Source organism: Capra hircus, chromosome 7 (assembly GCF_001704415.2).
Source record: "Capra hircus breed San Clemente chromosome 7, ASM170441v1, whole genome shotgun sequence".
Classification (NCBI taxonomy): Eukaryota; Metazoa; Chordata; class Mammalia; order Artiodactyla; family Bovidae; genus Capra; species Capra hircus.
In genome coordinates, this window is record NC_030814.1 from 57,930,246 (window position 1) to 57,949,695 (window position 19,450).

The 19,450-nt window shown below is 50.2% G+C and overlaps 1 protein-coding gene across 20 annotated transcripts in view; it reads right to left on the reverse strand.

Moving 5' to 3' along the window:
• Positions 1-19,450, reverse strand: part of LOC102191519 (protocadherin gamma-C4) — a 171,637-nt gene that overhangs the window by 10,232 nt on the left and 141,955 nt on the right. For 18 of the 20 annotated variants that reach the window (XM_018050238.1, XM_013965630.2, XM_013965636.2 and 15 more), the window contains exon 2: positions 4,989-5,047. In XM_018050238.1, the coding sequence (XP_017905727.1) occupies positions 4,989-5,047 (59 nt within the window). Of the gene's footprint in view, positions 1-4,988; positions 5,048-8,345; positions 11,985-12,622; positions 15,356-19,450 lie in introns of those variants that run through there. The other 2 variants (XM_013965623.2, XM_013965622.2) reach the window with 2 other exon arrangements.

A 19,450-nucleotide genomic window follows, 5' to 3' on the forward strand; every position in this document is an offset into this window, starting at 1 on the left:
TCCTCACTTGCAGGCAGACTGAGCTCTCTCTGGGCTTGTCTGGGGGTGCAGGGCTGAGGCAGGAGGGCTCAGGCTCAGACAAAGGGCCTAATGCGGATCCAGTGGAGAGAGCAGATGGGGCGAGCAGCAGGGGGCTTGGAGTGGACAACAGGGTCAGACAGCAGGTTAGGAGGATACCTGTGCTGGTGGGTGATAGTGTTGAGGGAATGAAGGTGAGTGGAAAGGTGGGCCTGGAACCATGACGGACTGGGCGGGGCTGCGAGGAGATTCTTAGGAAATGACTGAAGGCTGGAGGCCAAGCACATGGGCAGGAGATGAGTAGAGAGAGAGTTCTTGTTGAGCCGTTTACTGAGAGCTTCTTACTTCTGGGTACTGGGCTGACTAAATTATATACATATTGTCTATTTCAGCCCAAGAAACACCCACAGGTAAGTGTTATTATCCTTATTTCCCAGCAGATGAAACCAGGGCTCAGAGAGGTTGAGAGACTTCCCCAAAATCACACAGCTGGCAACAGGCAGCTATTGTGAAATCACACAAAACTGGCCTAATGTGATTCCAAAGCCTACGATCTTATACATGACAACATACTTGGCTTCAGCAGGGACGGGAACTCTTCCAGGATTTGGGGAACAGTGAAAAATAATGGTGAAGGAGATGGACTACATCTAACTGACCATTTTCCAAGTGTCAGTGCCTGTGACAGGCCCTAGGATTTAAGAGATGATATGATCTTACCCTAAGGAGTTTGTATTCTGGCATGCTGGGGGAGTGTGTGTGAGGGACAACCCCAGAGGCCAGGCTATGGTTAAACGCTCCCTGCATCCTGCTCAAAACAAGGAGAAATATGGGGAAGTCACCCCTGACCTTAGCCTGGGTTTAACTGTGTTCAATCTAAGTGCATGTGTATCTTTTTAATGTAGGAAAAGCCTGTCTGCACCAGCTAAAATGTTTACCCATTAGAGAGGCTATTATGCAACAACGAAATGAGTTATGAAGAACTTTTCTTATGATGTGGTACAAAGAGAAAAAAAGGCTACAATACTGATGGACAGTATGACCTCAATTACTAACAAAAACAAACAAAACTAGTGAGAAATATACTACTTGACTGGGATTAAAATGTGCTGATATCCTGTGAACAAGTTTGTGATCAGTTCATCTAGATGATTAGATTTTAAAAAGCAGCAGCGGCAGAAACAAAAGAAGCAAGAGCAGAAAAAGCAAGAGCAGCCACTTGCGCGTGCTAAATGTACCAAGAAAAAAGTTTGAAATACATTGAAAAATATTGAGAGCTTAAGACATGAGACTCTCAACCAAATACAAAATGTGGACCTTAATTTGGATAAGCACACAAACAGGTTAACAGAGAGCAATATATAACTGGGGAAATCTGAATACAGACTAAATATTTGATAATATTAATATTTTTATTATATTAATTAAATTATTTTCAGTGTTTATGTGTTTAAAAAATGAATCATCTGTTAAAGATAGTGAAGACTAATGAAATCCGATGGCTATGATTTGTTTTAAAATAATTCGGTGGGAGGAGGGAAACGCGAAATAAGTCAGGGGGTTAGTTGAAGATGGAGAGTGAGGCCAGAGAGGCTCATTACACCAGTGTCTCTACTCTTGCACAGGTTTGAAATTTTCTGCATTAAAAAAGTTAGTGGTGGTTTCCCTGGGTTGTAAAATTATGAGTGATTTTAAAAACCGTTTTCTCTATTTCTCATGAGCAAGGATTATGAGCAGAAAAAAGTAAATTGCTATTGGTTTGTTTGTTGAATGGCTGCCCAAACAGAGGGAAAGACAGTGTCCCCCAGGGAAGGCAGAATAGAAGGGGAAGGGCAGTGTGGTGCATCAAAGGAGAACAGTGTGGGGACCAGGGGAAGCCAAGTGGAGAGTCTCCTCTGGGCAGAGGCTGGGAACAGCGGCATGGAGGGGCCTGGGGCACAGCCTGAGAAAGGAGAACTGGCTTGCTGGGCTCAGGCTTGAGACAACAGCTGCTGGGACTAGAAGCCAAGCAGACAACCTGAGCATCAATGGTGGAAGAGAAGAGGAACCCCTGGCAGGCAAGGACTTCAGCAGACTCCCTTTAGTCCAGGCAACGTGCCACAGCACTGGCTTGAACCAGAACCAGGTTTACTGAAGAACTCAACACTAGCCCTGCTCTGAACCTGGTGTGCCAGTGGCCAAGATGGGCCAGAACCAGGGTTCACCTGAATGAGAGAAACCGCCCTTCTTCATCCTCCCACTCCCATCGACTCATCAGAATGGCAGCAGGGAAAAACTCCCACCATTCTGTTGATCATGAGAGGGCTCACCACAGGGCCTTTGCAAATGCTCCTTCCTCCACCTGGAATGCTCTTCCTCCCTTTCTTTCACCTGGTTGATTCTCAACCTCATTTCTTCCTGATGTCCTCCTGTTCCGCTGGCTAGGTCACATCCCTACTGTATACTCTCAAGACCGACTGTACGCTCTTCACAGCACTTAGGATAGCTGGAATCTCACACTTTTTTTGAGTAATTATTTGATTAATATTTGTCTCCCTCAACACACTATAAACTCCCTGAGGGCAGAGATTATGTCTATCTTATATCTCCTATACCTAAAAACACCACCTCTTGCTATTTACTGAATGAATGAAAGAGGGAAATCACAGTTGTTGAACCAGACCCCTAACAATGATTTTGTCTGGGCCCCTGTTGCAGCTCAGTCAGAAATGTTGACTCCTTCCCCTTCAAGCCGCCCGAGGAAGGGAGAGTTCCTGAGCCTTCTTCCTCCATCTCAAGAGCTCCCACGTGTAGTTAGGCTGCCATGTCTCTCACATAATGAAAAGGGACTGGAGGGCGGGGTAAGCACCCAATCCAGAGGCACATCCTAGTCCACTGCTGAGGCTCCCAGGCAGCAGTGAGCTCTGCTTCAGGGCCAGCACACGGCCTGGGGCGGTGGAGGGCCAAGGAAACACAAACTGCCCTGTGTTTCTCATCACCTCAGCTCCAACGTCACTTCCCTTCCTTACCACCCCACCCCATTACACTCACATAACTAACTGTCTTAGAACCTACTGAGACTTGCAACTAGATGTGATTTCAGTGTAATTTGTTGTCAATTTTCTGTCTTCTCTGCTGGCATGGAAGCCTGTGAGTACAGTGATCGTATCTGCTTGTTCACTGTTATACACTAGTGTTCAGCAAAGGGCCTGGCTCATAGTAGATGCTCAATAAATATTTGTTGCATAAATAAATACACAAGCGAATAAACGAATGACCTAATGGATAACCTGCAGGAAGGCTGGCAAGACCAGCAGGGAGAAAGGAGATAGCGGGGGTCAAGAGGAGGGCAAGGGCAGTCCAAATAGTCAGGTTTGCTGCCTTCTAGGGGCCTCAGCCAGGAGCCGCCTGAGACCACGATACCAGAGGCAGGATTCACAAGCCCGAGACCTGAGTCTCCACCTTGCACCAAGGTGTCCTGGGCTCTGGTGGCAGTGAAGACTCAGCACCTGTAGCATTTGAGTGGAACGTGGGCAGCAAGTGTCCAGCTAGCAAGGAGCTGCGGAAGGCAGCCCAAGCTCTGCCCTCCTCTGTTTTCTGGGCCTCTTGGTCTCCACCAGGCTCCCAACTTCTAACAGGGAGGCCTGGCCCAGAGCCCACCCTTCTCCCCTCAGACCAACTGCAGGTCTTTTGCTGAAGTCCTCCCCCACTCCACCCCTGCCCCAGGGTGTTCCTGTCTTAGCAGGAATTCATACCAGATTGATCTGGGCAGCTGGGGCAGCCTGGATGGGAGGGTGTACTGGGGACAGCAGGGATCAAAGGCTCTGTGTGTGAGGGGCAGGGGAGGGAGAGCGCCTGGCGGGTATAGGCGCCTATGTGTGTGCTGGCTTGCCCAAAAGTTTTAAGAAATGACAGACAGGGAGAGGGACGAAGAGTAAAAGTCAGGATAAAAGACCTAGGGATAAAGAAAGAGCAACAGAGAATGAGGCAAAAAGAGACAGAAAAGAGACTTAGATATACAGAAACAAAGAAACACAGGCTGAGAACAGAGAGGAAAGCAAAAACAGTAAGAGAGAGACTGGAGGCAGAAGAATACTAGGAAGTGATGAAAGGAGGAGAGACAGAGAAGTCAGGGGCAGTGAGAGGAAGGCAGAGACAGAAAAGGAGAGAGACTGAGACGAAGGAGGAGCCACATTTATTCACCGATTCCACATTTATTGAGCACCTAGCCATAGCAGGCGCAGCGAAAGGCACAGATCAGCGCAGGTGGACACAAATGGCAGGGACCGAGACACAGCAATAAAGACAGAAACTGGGAGAGAGACGAGGAGGAGGGAGAGGCACACTGAGATGGGCTCTGAGCTGAGGACAGCTGAGAGTGGAGAGACCAGAGGTCTGCAGGCGGAGAAGGCAGGGTGGTGGTGGTGGTGGGGGGTCCTGGGCGACCTGCCCCTCCAAGGCGCTCTCCCGCCTCAGCCCCACCTGCAGCTGCCTGGCTTCCCTCCCCTCAGCCTCAGCTCCTTCTTGCAGGCTCTGGAGGAGCCTCTGACTGCTGACAGTTCCTCCTCTCCTCCTTCTGTCCCAGATTCCTCTGCCTGAACCCCAGTCAGGATGGAGGGCAGCCAAATCTGGGCCAGGGGGACAGAGCCAGACAGATAGGTATAAAAAGCCTCCTCTCCACCCAGAGACCAGCCTTATGACCATGCTTCGCTCTCACACAGCCCCCAAGATACAAGAAAAGGTTTGTGTGGTGGGGCTAAGGGAATGGGATGAGTGTGTGTTCCCAAAACAGCCACAGTAGGAGCCTCTTCCTTCTGGGGTTTGTGCACCAGCCCCCAAAACCACAAAACCTTCCTGAAATCTGGAACTGAGGGAGGAAGCCATTTGTAGCCAAAGCTGAGCCCTCCCCTTCTCTTCCCCAATCTCCTCCCACGTCATCACTGAGGAAAGTGTCGCAGAGAAGAGGGTGGGCTGGAGAGGCAGTCACCTACCCGCTGGTGCCGGGTCTCTGGGCCTGAGAGAATCGCCAATCCGTGTTGGGTGGGGCTTGCTGTGGAGAAAACAGAGGGAAAGCGGCTGAGTACCCAAAACGGCTAAGGTGAGGGTGGGGTGGGCTCAAAGATGAATTATACTCTCAGGCCTCAGAGGTCTGAGATCCCAGAGACAAAGAAGTAAAATGACATTTATCCAATCTCAGTGAACAAACCCACGTTCCTTCCCTAAGCAAACTGCCCCTTCTTCCCTGCCGCCCACCTCAGAACTCCTGAGCTGAGGTTCAAGGGGAACCAGGGTGCGTGTGCGTGTGTGTGTGTGTGTGTGTGTGTGTGTGTGTGTGCATACACAGAGAAGGGCCCTCAAAGTGGCAGGGGAGGCTTTTGGATGAGAATTCCACCAGCCCTAGAAAGAATTTCATTCAGCTCCTCAGCTGGGAACAAAGCACCCTCTGCGGCAAGATGGCTGCTATTTCTGGTAACCCTTTTCATGCCAGGCTGGGCCTTTACACATTCAGAAGGACACCTCCTTCAGACCCTCTCTCTCAAGGATCCCTTCCCACAGCTAAATACATTATTAATTTAGGAGTCACGCCAGACTGGGCCTTTGCAGGGCATCCAAGCCCCAGGACACCTCTCACCCCCAGAATTCTGTGCCAGACAATGGCTGTGACTAAGGAGGAGAGAACAAGGCTGCTCTGTCTGGGACAGAGAGAACTGCTGGGATGGAGCCCAGCAGAGATCAAGCTCCCACAGTCTCCAAGCAGAGCCAAGTCAATCTCCAGGGCTCCCAAGGCACAGATCTGTAGCCATCCCCCACCTGGATGAAGGTGTGGGACTCGAGCCAGCCACCTCACTTCCAAGTTCCTCCCAGCCTTGCCAGAGGGTGTGTTATCCCATCACACACTCTCACGGAGCACTCCTAGAGCTGTTTGCTCACCATTCTGGACTGCTCTGGTAGTTAATTCTCACACTCACTCCCAGGAGAGGAGAGAGAGGTGTGAGCATCTCCAATTACACTGGGGAGAAGGAAGACTCAGGGCTGCCAAATGACACACTCTAAGTCTCACAGGTGGCAGTGATGTGAGGAAACCCAGAAACTTAGCATTCCAGGTACCACAGGAGTCGCCAGCACCATTCTGCAGACGCCACGGGAAGGGCACAGGGATGCCCAGCTCTCAGTCACAGTATTCTTCGACACAGCAGAATCTAAACCGAGACACAGGAGCAATGACAGACCGGAGGACAGGACCGAGGAGAACCCACAGCCTCCATAAGGACAGCGGGTCCAGGTTTGTCCAGTTAGGGCAGCTCAGGGATAAGGAGCCCCAGCAGACTTTTCTCCACGAGCAACGCCCTAAAAGGGGAAAGAATGTTCTCCTTTGCCTCATCCCAGCAGATGTAAACCATCCCTCCTGTTCTCCTAGAAGTACCAAGTGACTGAAAGCACAGATTCTGGAGTTAAACAAATCTAGATTAGATCTTTGTCTATCACTTACCATGTGAACTTGCGCAAGTCACTTGACCTCTGTGAAACTCAGTTATAAGGGAGGGCGAGGAGTGCTAGTACCTACCCAACATAAGTGTGGGGAAGAGCAAAGGAGATGCTTTGGTTCTTAGAGGAAATCCGTAGTAAGGTTCTCTCAATCAGCTATCAGAATCCCATGGTGGTGTTGCTCCAAAATATAATTGGTTTGGCAGGGGCAGGGTGGAGTACAGACACATTTTGACTAAAAGCTCGTGGAGTTATAGAAAATTATGTTATTTCACAACAAACGTTTCCCCAAATATGAAAGCACCCTGCTGGTTTCTGGCAGAGGTCATGGTTTTCCAACAGCAGGAGAAGGAAGGAATCTTAGATACTTGCCAGAGAAAGGGCTTGCCAGAGTCTTAGATACTTTGGTGGCAGTTTATGGTGGTTTAGTTGCTAAGTCGTGTCTGACTCTTGCGACCCCATGGACTGTAGCCTGCCAGGCTCCTCTGGCTGGGATTTTCTAGGCAAGAATACTGGAGTGGATTGCCATTTCCTTCTTTAGGGGATCTTCCCGATGCAGGAATCGAACCTGGGTCTCCTGCATTGCAGGTAGATTCTTTACCAACTGAACTATGAGGGAAGCTTTGGTCACCTCCAAAGTCCCTGAAGTGAAGAAGGAAATGGCAACCCCCTTCAGTATTCTCCCCTAGAAAAATCCCATGGTCAGAGGAGTCTGGTGGGCTACAGTTCATAGGGTGGCAAAGAATCAGACAAGACTAAAGCAACTGAGCACACAAAGCCCTGAGGGCAGATCGCTGGGCACACTGTGGGCACGACAGCGCCAACGCCTCTGTCTTAGTGTCCAGAACCTAGGTGCTCCAGGTTCCCACTTCCAGCCATTGGACGGGTCGGTGGTGCCACAGAGGGCTGAGGCGGCCTGTCCTACAGAGGTCTGTTCACTTGTCCCAGGCCGGCCCCGCCGCCCCTTCAGCCACAGGGCAGTTTGGCCTTCCTGAGCGAGACTTCTGGGCTGGAGGCGCCCACCAACCTCTGCTCAGTGTCTTGGCCCAGACTGACCCACCAGCCCGTGGGTCACAGAATCCCGCCCGCCCCGCGCCTAGAGCGCGCCAGTGGCTGCAGCACTAGCGACTCGGGCCACCAAGAGGCCCACCAGGAGGTGACCAGTCCAGGCCGGGGCGGGGATAAGCGGGGTGGCCAGGACCCGGTGTGTCTCTCAGGTTAAAACCTCTGAGGCTGGCAGCAAGGTGGGAGGGAAGCTGTGAGCTGTCAGGACAGCCCTCTGTAAGCGGCTGGCAGTTAAAGTCGGCGTATGAGGACGAGGACGGCCAGGTGTGAGGGGCGTGCGCAGGTGAGGCGTGGGGAGCCTGTGCGCTGTGCATGGCACATGGGCCAACCACAGACGCATTGGTTTGATATGAGAATAAAGAGGGTTGTGAATCACAGTGAAGTCACCGGTCAAGAGAGTGGGAAGAAACCTAAGAAGAAACCTCAAAACCAGCAGAGCGTGCCCGCATTGAAGCCTAGGAAGGAGGCTGGCTGCAGAAAGGGATCTGTGGCTGCCTCTACCCAGACCCGGATCTGATGGAAAACGCCAGAGTGATCACCAGACCCCATGCTTTTCTGTCTGCCCTATCCTCTCTTCCTCCTCACCCATAGTCGCCATCACCTCCCCAGGCACAGCGCCCCATCCCTGCCTCGGCCACACCTCTGCTTCAGCACAATCAATCCATCCAAACAGTCCCGACATTCGACAGACATTAGAGTCAAGCCCCACCAGAGGGAGCGGATGCCAAGTTCAAAGTCCCTGATGTGGGTGGGCGGCGTCTCCATTTCCGCCCCCAGGGGTAGCGCAGAGCCCTCACCTGGCTCCGCTCCCGCAGCGTGTTAGAGCGGGACCGGAAGGCGTCGGGCTCCGGCGCGAAAGCTGAGGGCTGCTGAACGCTGAGGGGCCTTAGAAAAGTGAAGTCACTGCCGTCGGAGGCTGGTGAAAAGCACGTCCTGTAGCAATGGCTGTGCGAGTCTGTGGGCCGCAGCGTCACCTCCATATACTTGAGTGTGCCGTCTGAGCTCACCTGTAGGTTGGGGCTGGATTGCTTATAGAACTCCCGGGAGGGCGAGTCCTGGCGCCCGCAGCACTGACCCCCACCCCCACCCCCGTCGCCCCGAAGGCACTTAGCTGACAGAAAGGTGAAGGTGACTAAAGATAAGAGGCTGGTGGCCGCAAGAGCCACAATGAGGTAAAGGGTAAGGTCTGAACGCTCAGGAGGGTGTGTGAGGAAGTCCCTGGATTTGGGCATTTCCTCAGGGTCCTCATCTTCCAGAATCAGCAGTACTGTGGCTGTGGAGGAGAGTGAAGGGTCACCATTGTCCCTCACCAGGACCACCACCTGCTGGGTGTCAGCGTCATCCTCCAGTAAGGCCCGGGCTGTTCGCACCTCACCAGTGTGTGCAGACACCAGGAACAGCCCTGGGGCTGTGGACTGTGGCAACAGTGAATAGGAGAGCCAGGCATTGTGGCCTGCATCAGCATCTACGGCTGTCACCTTGGTGACCAAGGAGCCAGGAGGGGCAGAGCGAGGGAGACGCTGGGGTAGTGAGAATTCCCGACCCGGTCTAGGGTGCAGCACAGTTGGGGCATTATCATTCTGGTCCAGGACAAACACGTGGAGAGAGGTGTTGGCGTGCAACGGGGGAGAGCCAGAGTCTCGAACGCCCACCACAATCTGCAGCATCTGCAGCAGTTCGTAGTCGAAAGTACGCTGGGCAAAGATCCGCCCATCCTCGGGGTTGACATACACAAAGGAGGAGGCTGGGGAGCCCTGAATCTGGTTCCCTACAATAGAGTAGGTAAGGCGGGCGTTATCCCCAGTGTCCGGATCGGAGGCAGCCACGGTGCAGAGAAGGGAGCCTGGAGGCCGGTTTTCTGGGATGTAAGCCGTGTAGAGCTGCTGGGTGAAGTAGGGTGCGTTGTCATTTACATCTGAAATGTTGAGCCTGATGGTGAGATGTGTGTGCAAGGGAGGCGAGCCCTCATCATGGGCCAGCAGCTCAATGATATAGTGGGATGTGGCCTCACGGTCCAAAGGCTGGCTGGTTAGGAGTGAGTAGTGGTTCTCAGAAGGCTTAATCTGAAATGGCAGGTCTGGAGAGAGATCGAGGCTCACTTCACCATTTCTCCCTGAGTCTCGGTCCCGCACATTAAACAATCCCACTACTGTGCCCACTGGTGTGCTCTCCAGGACAGGGTTGACCAAAGAGGCCAGTAGTACCTCTGGGGCATTGTCATTGGCATCCCCCACATCCACTTGAATCACACAGTGGCCTTCCATGGCTGGCTGTCCCTGGTCACGGGCTCTTGCATGAATTTCATAAAAACTTGACTCCTCGAAATCAATGGTACCCAACACATGGATTGCTCCACTGCTAGGGTCTAGGCCAAAGAGGTTCCGCACTGCCTCAGATGTATGGTCTCCAAAAGAATAGTCTAGTTGGCCATTAGTGCCCTCGTCTGGATCAGTGGCATTGAGGCGGAGCAGCAGTGTGCCCACGGGTGCATTCTCTGGGAGTCCCACACGCAGAACTGAGGACTGGAAGGTTGGAGCATTATCATTGATATCCAGCACAGTGACAGAGATAAGGGTGGTCCCTGAGCGGGCTGGGACGCCCCCATCCACAGCAGTGAGCACCAGCTGATGTCTTGCCTGGGTTTCACGGTCTAGCTGCTGCTCCAGAACCAGTTCTGGGAACAGCTTCCCATCTTTTAGGGTCTTCACATTGAGAGAAAAGTGGCTGCTGGGGCTTAGAGTATAGAAGCTCACAGTATTGGTGCCCACGTCAGGATCCTGGGCACTATCCAGTGGGAACCGTGCCCCCAGTGCAGCTGACTCTGAGATGCGCATCTCTCGCTCAGGGGTGGCAAAGCTCGGAGAGTTGTCATTGAGATCCAGGATTTCCACCTCTACACGGATTAGTTCCAGGGGGTGTTCGGTCACCACCTGTACTGGCAGCAGGCAGCTGGTGCTGGCTGCACACAGGCTCTCTCGGTCAATTTTCTGATTCACTGCCAGGGCACCACTCATCAAGCTCAGGGAAAAATATTGCCCATCCTCCTCAGCGCCCAGCCGCAGCCGGCGGCTCAACAGATCCGTCACCTTTAAGCCTAGATCTTGAGCAATGCTCCCCACCAGCGTCCCTGGCTCAGACTCCTCCACCACAGAGTAACGGAGCTGCCCAGACACCCAGCCCCAGCAGCACAAGGACAACATGAACAGCACTTGCCATTTCCCAGCGAGCTGTGGGTGTGTCTTGGGTCCCATGACCCAGGAGTCCCTTCCTGGACACTGACTCTGTGCTGTCCTGTCTCCAAGGTAGACCCAGGGCTTGGAATGTAGCAGCTGAAATCTCTTATGTCTCCTTCCAGCCTCTTAAAAACTGCTCCGAGGTTTGTCTGCCTGCAGCAGTTCTTCTTAGTCACCAAATGGCGGGGGTGGGTTGGTGCGGAGGGGAATTGAATCTGAGTGGAGCTGGGGAGCTGGGGGAGGAGAGGCGGCCAAGAAGATCAGATCCCCCACCTCGGCTCTAAGTCTGATTGGCCCAAAAGTCTGTCTGCTCTCAACCAATTATAAAGTCTCCTCAGTCCTGGAAACCTTAGGAACCGGCGCTGCAAATCCATGTCACAGAAGCCTCCTACCTCCCCACTTATTTCGTGCTGCAGGTTGATTCAGTTCCCTTGGCAGCAAAGTTTGACAGCTCAGATGGCGCTCAACAGGGAAGACAAAGTGGTACAAAACTTCTCAGGGTTCTGTCCCAGCAACTTCCTGTGTAACTTCAGAAACTCCCACTATTTCACTTGAACCATCAAAATGTTGTCCTTCTCCAGGAAGCAAAGCCCACGTTACCCCCTCCCTACCCCATCCTGCCAAACACTGCCAGACTGAAAGAAAAGATTTGTTAGGACCCTTCAGAGTCTTGCTCGGACTCTCCAGCAGTACTTTGAGGAATCTCAATGTCATTGATGGCTATAAGGATTCACTTTTTCTGAGATTCCACATGAGCTATGGAATGGGCATCACAGCTTGCGGTGGGGGATGAGAACACTTCTAGGACTGATCCAGGTCACCCAAGCAAGGTGAGTAGAATCTAGGCATGGCCTCTAGGCTTTATGGTTTCATCAGTTCAGAAGAACTCTACTTAAAGACTCCCAGATTGGCTGTCTCCATGAATTCCTCAGCAGCAAGACAGGTTTTGATACTTAGTGATTTCACTTACTGCCTTCCCCACTCCCAAAGAGGTAATGTTCCTCTGCCCCAATCGACTGCATCTAGCTCTGATCCCAATGGGGACTTGATTGGGAGACCTGAAGACCTAGGACAAAAAGACCCCTGCTTCCACCTTGTTGCCTCTCTAATCCCTTGGCTCTTTCCTCTTATGTTTCAAGAGGGGCTTCCCTGCTGGCTCAGTGGTAAAGAATCCACCTGCCAATGCAGGAAACGTGGATTCGATCCCTGGATTGGAAAGATCCCCTGGAGAAGGCAACCCACTCCAGTATTCTTGCCTGGGAAATCCCACGGACAGAGGAGCCTGGTGGGCTACAGTCCAGGGTTGCAGAGTCAGATGGAACTTAGCGACTGAACACCAAACAACGACATTTCAAGCAGAGAGTCCCTTTCGCAGTGGGTAAGGGAGTAGATGACACTGTGGAGCAAAGATATAAGTTTCCCTCAGCCCACTGGGGAATGGTAACCTAGAATTAAGGTATTCCAGACCCTGGCCCCTCATTCAGGAAGAGGAGAGAAAGTCACTACCTGGGTTTAGGTGCACCTCGTACACGAGAGCCTTCCATGTGCTCCACATTCCAGCAGCATGTTTCCACAACACCCCATCTCTTGATCACTCACTTTCATTTCTTACTCTCAGATAAGGGCATAATCCACCCCAAGTATTAATCTGTGAAAACTCCCTGGTTAACTCACAAAATGCTTCTAAAGCACATCATCTACCACACAGTTACCACTCACAGGAGTGGCAACATCACTACAGGCTCTTACAGAGAGACCAATATATTCTCTGGGACATGGCCCAGCCACATGCCTGCATCAGAATAACCCTCAAGCATTGGCTGAGCCTGCAAAGGTCTCACCTCTAGCCCATAGAGAAGATCAGAGGGTGGGCAGCTTGGGCGAACGGGTTCCCCTGCCATAGGTGCACTGGGTGACTTCACCATCATGAAGCTATCACTCCGAGTGGGTGCAGAAGCCAAGGGTGTACAGCCATGAGAGTGGCCGCCCACATCGACAAACTTGATAGGATCATCTGACCCTAGCTGGATTCGGAGGATCCCACTGGAAGGAGGAAGCCCCTCCCTCCTTCGAGACCGGGTGAGACAGGCACAGGTGCCAGCAGGAAAGCAGGTCATTCCACAGGCAGCCCCACGCAGGCACTTCGAGATGAGCGCCACGAATGAGCCAAAGGAAACAAAGCAAATTGCCACTAGAGATACAGCCAAGTAGAGGGTCAAGCGGGATTCTCCTTCCCTTGGAGCCGAAGACTCTCGAAGATCAGGAACAACTGGATGAGTGTCTTCTTCCAAGGACACCAGGAGAGTGACGGAAGTAGACAGTGGTGGGCTACCACTGTCCTTTACCACAATGACCAGCTTCTGCGGCGGGAGATCAGCTGGGATGGGAACAGCTGTCCGCACCTCCCCGGCATAGCGGGAGACTGCAAACAGGCTGGGGTCTGGGGCCTCCAGGAGCTGGTACGAAACCCAAGCATTGTAACCTGAGTCCAAGTCCACAGCGGTCACCTTTGTGACTAGGTGGCCAGCACCAACTGACGGAGGCAGTGCTTGGGGACATAAGGAACCAGGCCGAGCCCTAGGGCGGAGTACAGCTGGGGCATTGTCATTGAGGTCCAGCACAAACAGACGAACTGTCACAGTGCTACTAAGGGGTGGGTTGCCCCGATCCCGGGCTTGCACCTCAAACTGCAGTGTCTGTGTTTGCTCATAGTCAAAGGATCGAGTAGCATGAACAGCTCCCGTCTGGGGGTTCAGGGAGATGAAGGAGGATGCTGACACATCTCGATTTCTGGGCTCGAGGAGAGAGTAGGAGATAAGTGCATTCAAGCCAGAGTCGGGATCAGAGGCCGCAAGGGAGCAGAGCAGGTCCCCTGGGCGATTGTTCTCTGGAACAAACACCTCATGTGACCTCTGGAAGAAAGAGGGTGGGTTATCATTCACATCCGAAATGTTAAGGAAAATGGTCCTGTGGGTACTCAGAGGAGGGCTCCCGGCATCAGAAGCAGTGACCATGATATCATAGCTGGATTTGGCCTCTCGGTCCAAGGGCCCAGCAGTCACCAGGGAGAACTGATTCCTGAAGGCAGACTTGAGGGTGAAGGGCAAATGGTCGGGAATACGGAGGCTCACGTCCCCATTTGAACCTGAGTCAGGGTCCTGCACACTGATGAGTGCCACCACAGTGCCAGGCTCTGCACTCTCAGGGAGAGTCCCCAGCTCTGAGGTCACTGTGATGTGGGGGGCGTTGTCATTCACATCCAGGAGATCCACCCGAAGGCTGCAATGTTGCTCCATGGCTGGAGAGCCCCCATCTCGAGCCCGCACATCAAATTCATAGTAATTCTCGCTCTCAAAGTCTAGGGGTCCTTGAAGGGTAAGCTTTCCATTAGTGGGGTGCAGGCTGAAGAGGCTTCTCACACGATCAGGGGTGTGACCACTGAAAGAAAAGGTGACGTTACCACTGGGACCCAGGTCTGGGTCGGAGGCATTGAGCTGGATGAGCAGCATGCCGGCTGGCGCGCTCTCCAAGACGCTAATCCTATAGCTGGATTGCTGGAAGGCTGGGGCGTTGTCATTCACGTCCAGCACTGACACCCGCAGCTCTGCCGTGCCAGATCTTGGGGGGTTCCCGCCATCCACAGCAGTCAGCACTAGGCGGTAGTCTGACTGCTTTTCCCGATCCAAAGGTTTCTCCAGGAGCAGCTCTGGGACCAGGCTGCCGTCGCTGCGCTTCTTTACATCTAGGGCAAAGTGTTCATTGGAGCTTAGTCTATAGCTGCTGATGGAGTTGCTCCCCACATCTGCATCCTGAGCCTTTTCCAAGGGGAAACGCTGTCCTGGAGGAGCTGCCTCCCCAATTTCCAAGTCCAGCTGCTGCCGAGGGAATCGGGGGGCGTGATCATTCACATCCACAATTTCTACCTCTGCTCGGTACATTTCCAAAGGCCCTTCTGTTACAAACTCCAGGGGCACAATACAGCTGGCACTGAGCCCACACAGTGCCTCTCGATCGATTGGATTCTTGATGAGCAGGGCACCGCTGTCCAAATCCACACGGAAGTGTCTTTGGTTCACCTCTCCAGCGACCTGCAGCCTGCGAGCTGCCAAGCTCTCGGTATCCAGCAGGAAATCTTGGGCGACATTCCCCACAAAAGTCCCTTCCTGTGACTCCTCTGGGACCGGGTATCGGATCTGCCCACCAACGTAACCCAGGTGGCAAAAAAGGAACAAAAGGGTAGCCCCCCGGCAGATTTGTACCCAGCCTCTCACCTTGCCGAGCATTGCTGCTGCCCGCTAGTTCTCTATCTGGTCCTGAGAAGCCCCAGAAGCTGACCCGCCCCAAACAGCCACAGCAGCTGGAGACACCTATCTCCCTTTCCCCACGCCAGCTCTGGCGCGGCTGGGCCGGCGCCGCAAGGGTTACGCGCCGTTTTTTGCTGGTGGCGGGGTAGATTTGTCTGCCTTCCTCCACCCGATTGGCAGACAGCGACTCCTGGGCTCAGCCAATAGGCTAAGCAGAGAACGTCCCAATAGCAGCAGGGTTAATGCGACGCAGTATTGGAAGAAGGGAAAAAAAAAACACAAAAAACAAAAACCCACCTATCTTTTCGCCTTCCTCCCGCTCAACAGTATTTTCCCCCCATGGGTTATTACCTCTATAGAGAGGCAGACAACATATATGTTTTTGTTTTCTAATTCACCAATCCCCACCCCATCTCACCCCGCCCCTTTTCAGCGGGGAAAACAGCGACAGCCTGAGAGCCCTAGCAACCTGCAGCCCAGAGTGAGTAGCCATTTGAGACTGGTCACTTTGTTCAAGCCAGTGTTGTCATCCACCAATATTCTAAAGGAGTAGCTTCTGCCTCATTCTGATTGTATTAGAGCAACAGCTAATTAGATAGCACTGCTTTATACAAAAAACTCTGCCCCTTCGCAGATTATGCAGAAATATATCCATCTCTTTGCAGAAAAGGCTTACACATTAATGCAGCCTATTAAATTTATGCAGTACACATTTCTGTTGTAACAGAAGGCGCAGCAGAAACCAAACCTCTCTTACTCAGATAGTCACTGATGATATACTGAATTGCCATTCACTGATTTCAAGGACAGTATGGAAGGAACGAAGGAGAGGGGGAGAAGTCAGGAGAAGATGTTCCAGATCAGTAAAGAATCAGCTCGTCTGGGAGACGCTAAGGACTAGCCAATGTTCACAGATTTAATAGCTTTCTTGAATGATTGAGATCAGCTACCAACAGCACCAGTGCCTACAAATCTCCTTTATTTGACACCATGGTATGCTTGATATGTTGTTAATTACCAACTGTGACTGTTTCAAAACAGCAAGTTTTTCACCGAGCCCTAGGGGGCCTTTTGGCAAGGAAGACTTGATCTCACCCTCCCTGGAGCCTGGCTACCACCTTGCACAAATGCAGAAAGATTGTTCAAACTCACACTGTAGTTACCTGCAAACTGTAACTGGAGTCACAAACACGCCAGAATACAAAGAGAAAAATCTATCCTGATTTGCATGTGAGATTTTTAAAAATTCATCTGAATCCTCACCTAGGCTGCCAATTATTGTTGGTGGTAGTGTTTAGTAAAGTCGTATCTGACTTTTGGTGACTCCATGGCCTGCCAGGCTCCTCTGACCATGGGATTTCCAAAACCAGTAGCAAAACCAGAGGTTATCCTCCCAGGTGTTTTCCCAAGCCCTTGATCTTCAAGAATATCCTTTCAATGGTGAGGCCAGCAAACAACATTTTGGTCTCAAAGGGAGGTATCTGCTTTCTGTGTTCTTTCATCCCCAAACACCTAAACCTTCTCCCATGAGAATGACAGGTGTAAATCAGTCTGACTTATGAAGTGTTTATGCCAGGATTCACTATCCAGTAGAATGACACCATCTTGCCCCCAAGCTGCCAGTGGGGAGGGGTAAGGAGGATCATTCTTGACTCATTCCTCTTCCGTCTTCCCTTTATCATGTCAATGAATAAGTGCTGATAATTTCACTATAGTTATGTCCCTCCATCTCTACTTGTCACTGTGCTGGTTCAAGCATTTCTCAATCTTCTCAAATACTGTAATAGCCTCCTAAATGTTCTAAATGTAATATAATAGCCCCATGTAATATAATAGCCCCATGTAACATAATAGCCCCATGTTACATTACAGGGCTTCCCCAGGTGGCTCAGTGGTAAAGAATCTGCCTGCAAATGCAGGAGACACGGGTTCAATCCCTGGGCCGGGAATATCCCCTGGGAGAGGAAATGGCAACTCACTCCAATAATCCTGCCTGGAAAATCCCATGGACAGAGGAGCCTAGTGGGCTACAGTCCATGGGGTGGTAAAGAGTCAGACATGACTGAGTACGTACGCAAATCTTCTTTAGTGTCCAGTCCCAACATCCCCAATCCATTATGATGACTTACTTCACCATTCTTGCCTGGACAATTCCATGGACAGAGGAGCCTAGCGGGGTACAGTTCATGGGGTTGCAAAGAGTCGAACATAACTGAGTAAGCACACACACACACATTTGTGGCTACCAGAATAATCACTCCAAAACAAACAAACAAAAACTCTGACGACATTATATCAGTTCAAAATTCTGCAATGACTATCATGGATATAGAATAAAATAAAAAATCCTTGGCATAGCCTAAAGGTAACTCAAGATTTAACTCCTGCCTACTTGCTTCACTTTATCTCCTGCAAAAGTTGTTTTACAAATACACTTTAAGGTTCAGCAATAATAAAAAAAACTTTATCCCTCCACACAGAATTTCCTGCAAGGGTCCCTCTCTACTCGCCTTTCCCCTTTATTATTTGATAAACTACTACTCAACTTTCATCCTCAGATCAAGCATCATCACCTGTATGAATTCTTCCTGATTTCCCCAGGGTGACTGGAGTGTTTCTTTTCCTTTGCTCCCGTTGCTTCCTGTATTATATAGATTTCTCTTATCATTTTTGTGGGTGTGTGTACATGTCTGTCTCCTATGGTACTCCGTGTGCCATAGGAGCAGGGACTGTGCCTTTTCATCTTTTGAACTGTCTGGTACATTCACCAATACATGGTGAATTAGTGCTATTATCACTTGTTAGTTCAACAAGTATCTATTGAATGCTTGTACTTTATAAGTATTTTATAAGTATACATTTTATATACATTACTTTTCATTCTCACACAATTTTGGAAGAGTTTATATTTGAGAACACAAGCTCAGAAATGTTAGGAGACTTGTGTAAAGTCTATCAAGTGCAGTATTAGGGTCTCCCCACTTTCACCTCTAATCTGTCTAGAAAGAAAGAAAACCTCTTTCTGTAACATCTTAAATCATTTTCCTAACAGTGTGTCATCCCTGTAGCCATCAACTGACCCTTTTTGCTGACCTCTTATAGATCTCAATCCCTTTTATTTGCAAGTTGACACCAAAACAAACATATCTATATTATTAATACTTGAACTGGAGGATCCTAAAGCCCAAATCCTATATATCCTAGACTTGACCTTTTTATGCCAAGTGTGTGATTCTCCTATCTCTCGATTTTTAAAACAGGTGTATTGAGCTACATAACTTATCCATTACACCATACAATTCACCCCTTTAAAATGTACAATTCAACAGTTTTTAGTATATTCACATATGCTAAAATGATGCAAACACCACAGTATTATAGGAAAATGTTTTCACCCCTAAAAGAAACACCACATCCATTGCTGAGCTCTAAATTTTTAAAGAAATAGTTGCCCAGGGGCTAGTGGTTGAGGAAGATTTTTCTCCTTAGATGACTGAAATATCTCACATCTTCCCTACAGTGCTTTCCTAGAGCTATTCTATATAATACTTTAAGGTTGAGAAATAACATTATAGAATTTTTTAAAGTTCAGTCTGGCAAAACAAGGCTGGCTGCTGGTTCTGTGAACTTCAAAATAACACTTCGTTTCAAAAACATGCTAATTGATGGACAGGCATATCTTAGGGCAATGCTTTTCAAATTTGCCTTCACACTGGAATCACTTGAGGACCTTCAAAAAATATCAATGCCTGTGTCCCATCCCAACAGACTGCTTTAATCCATCTGGGATGTGGCCTGGGCTTCAGGATTTTTAAAAGGTCCCTAGGTAATCCTGGTGTGCAACCACGTTTGAGAACATCATTCAAAGGAAAATGCCAGTTGTTTTCCAGTCTGACCAGAAAAGCAGCAGCTGCTTCTCTATGGCTTTCATCCTTCCTTAGCCTTTCCATATATGCCTCTGCTTTGTCATCTTGAACTGTCTCCAGGTTAGTAGCTAAAGAATTTTTTGGAACTATGACACAACAAACACTGTGCATATATTGCATCATGTACTAATCTTACAAAACTCTTGCTACTTCTTTTCCACATACTAAAAATGGGGCTAGAAAATAGATTAACTTGGCCATGGACTCATGGATGGTAAGTGGTGGAGCTTCCTATGTCTAACTGCCAGACCCAAAGGTTGATAGCAATAATACACTAGTTAGTAACAAAGTTATAGTTGTTCTCCCACAGATGGAAGTATGTTTAAGCTGCACTCCAAAACAAAGGCCTGGACACTATCCTGAATAAATGATAGCTTTATCTTTTTTCTCAGGGTATGAATTTGCCTGTCACACTACATTTTTACTAAAATAATAATAA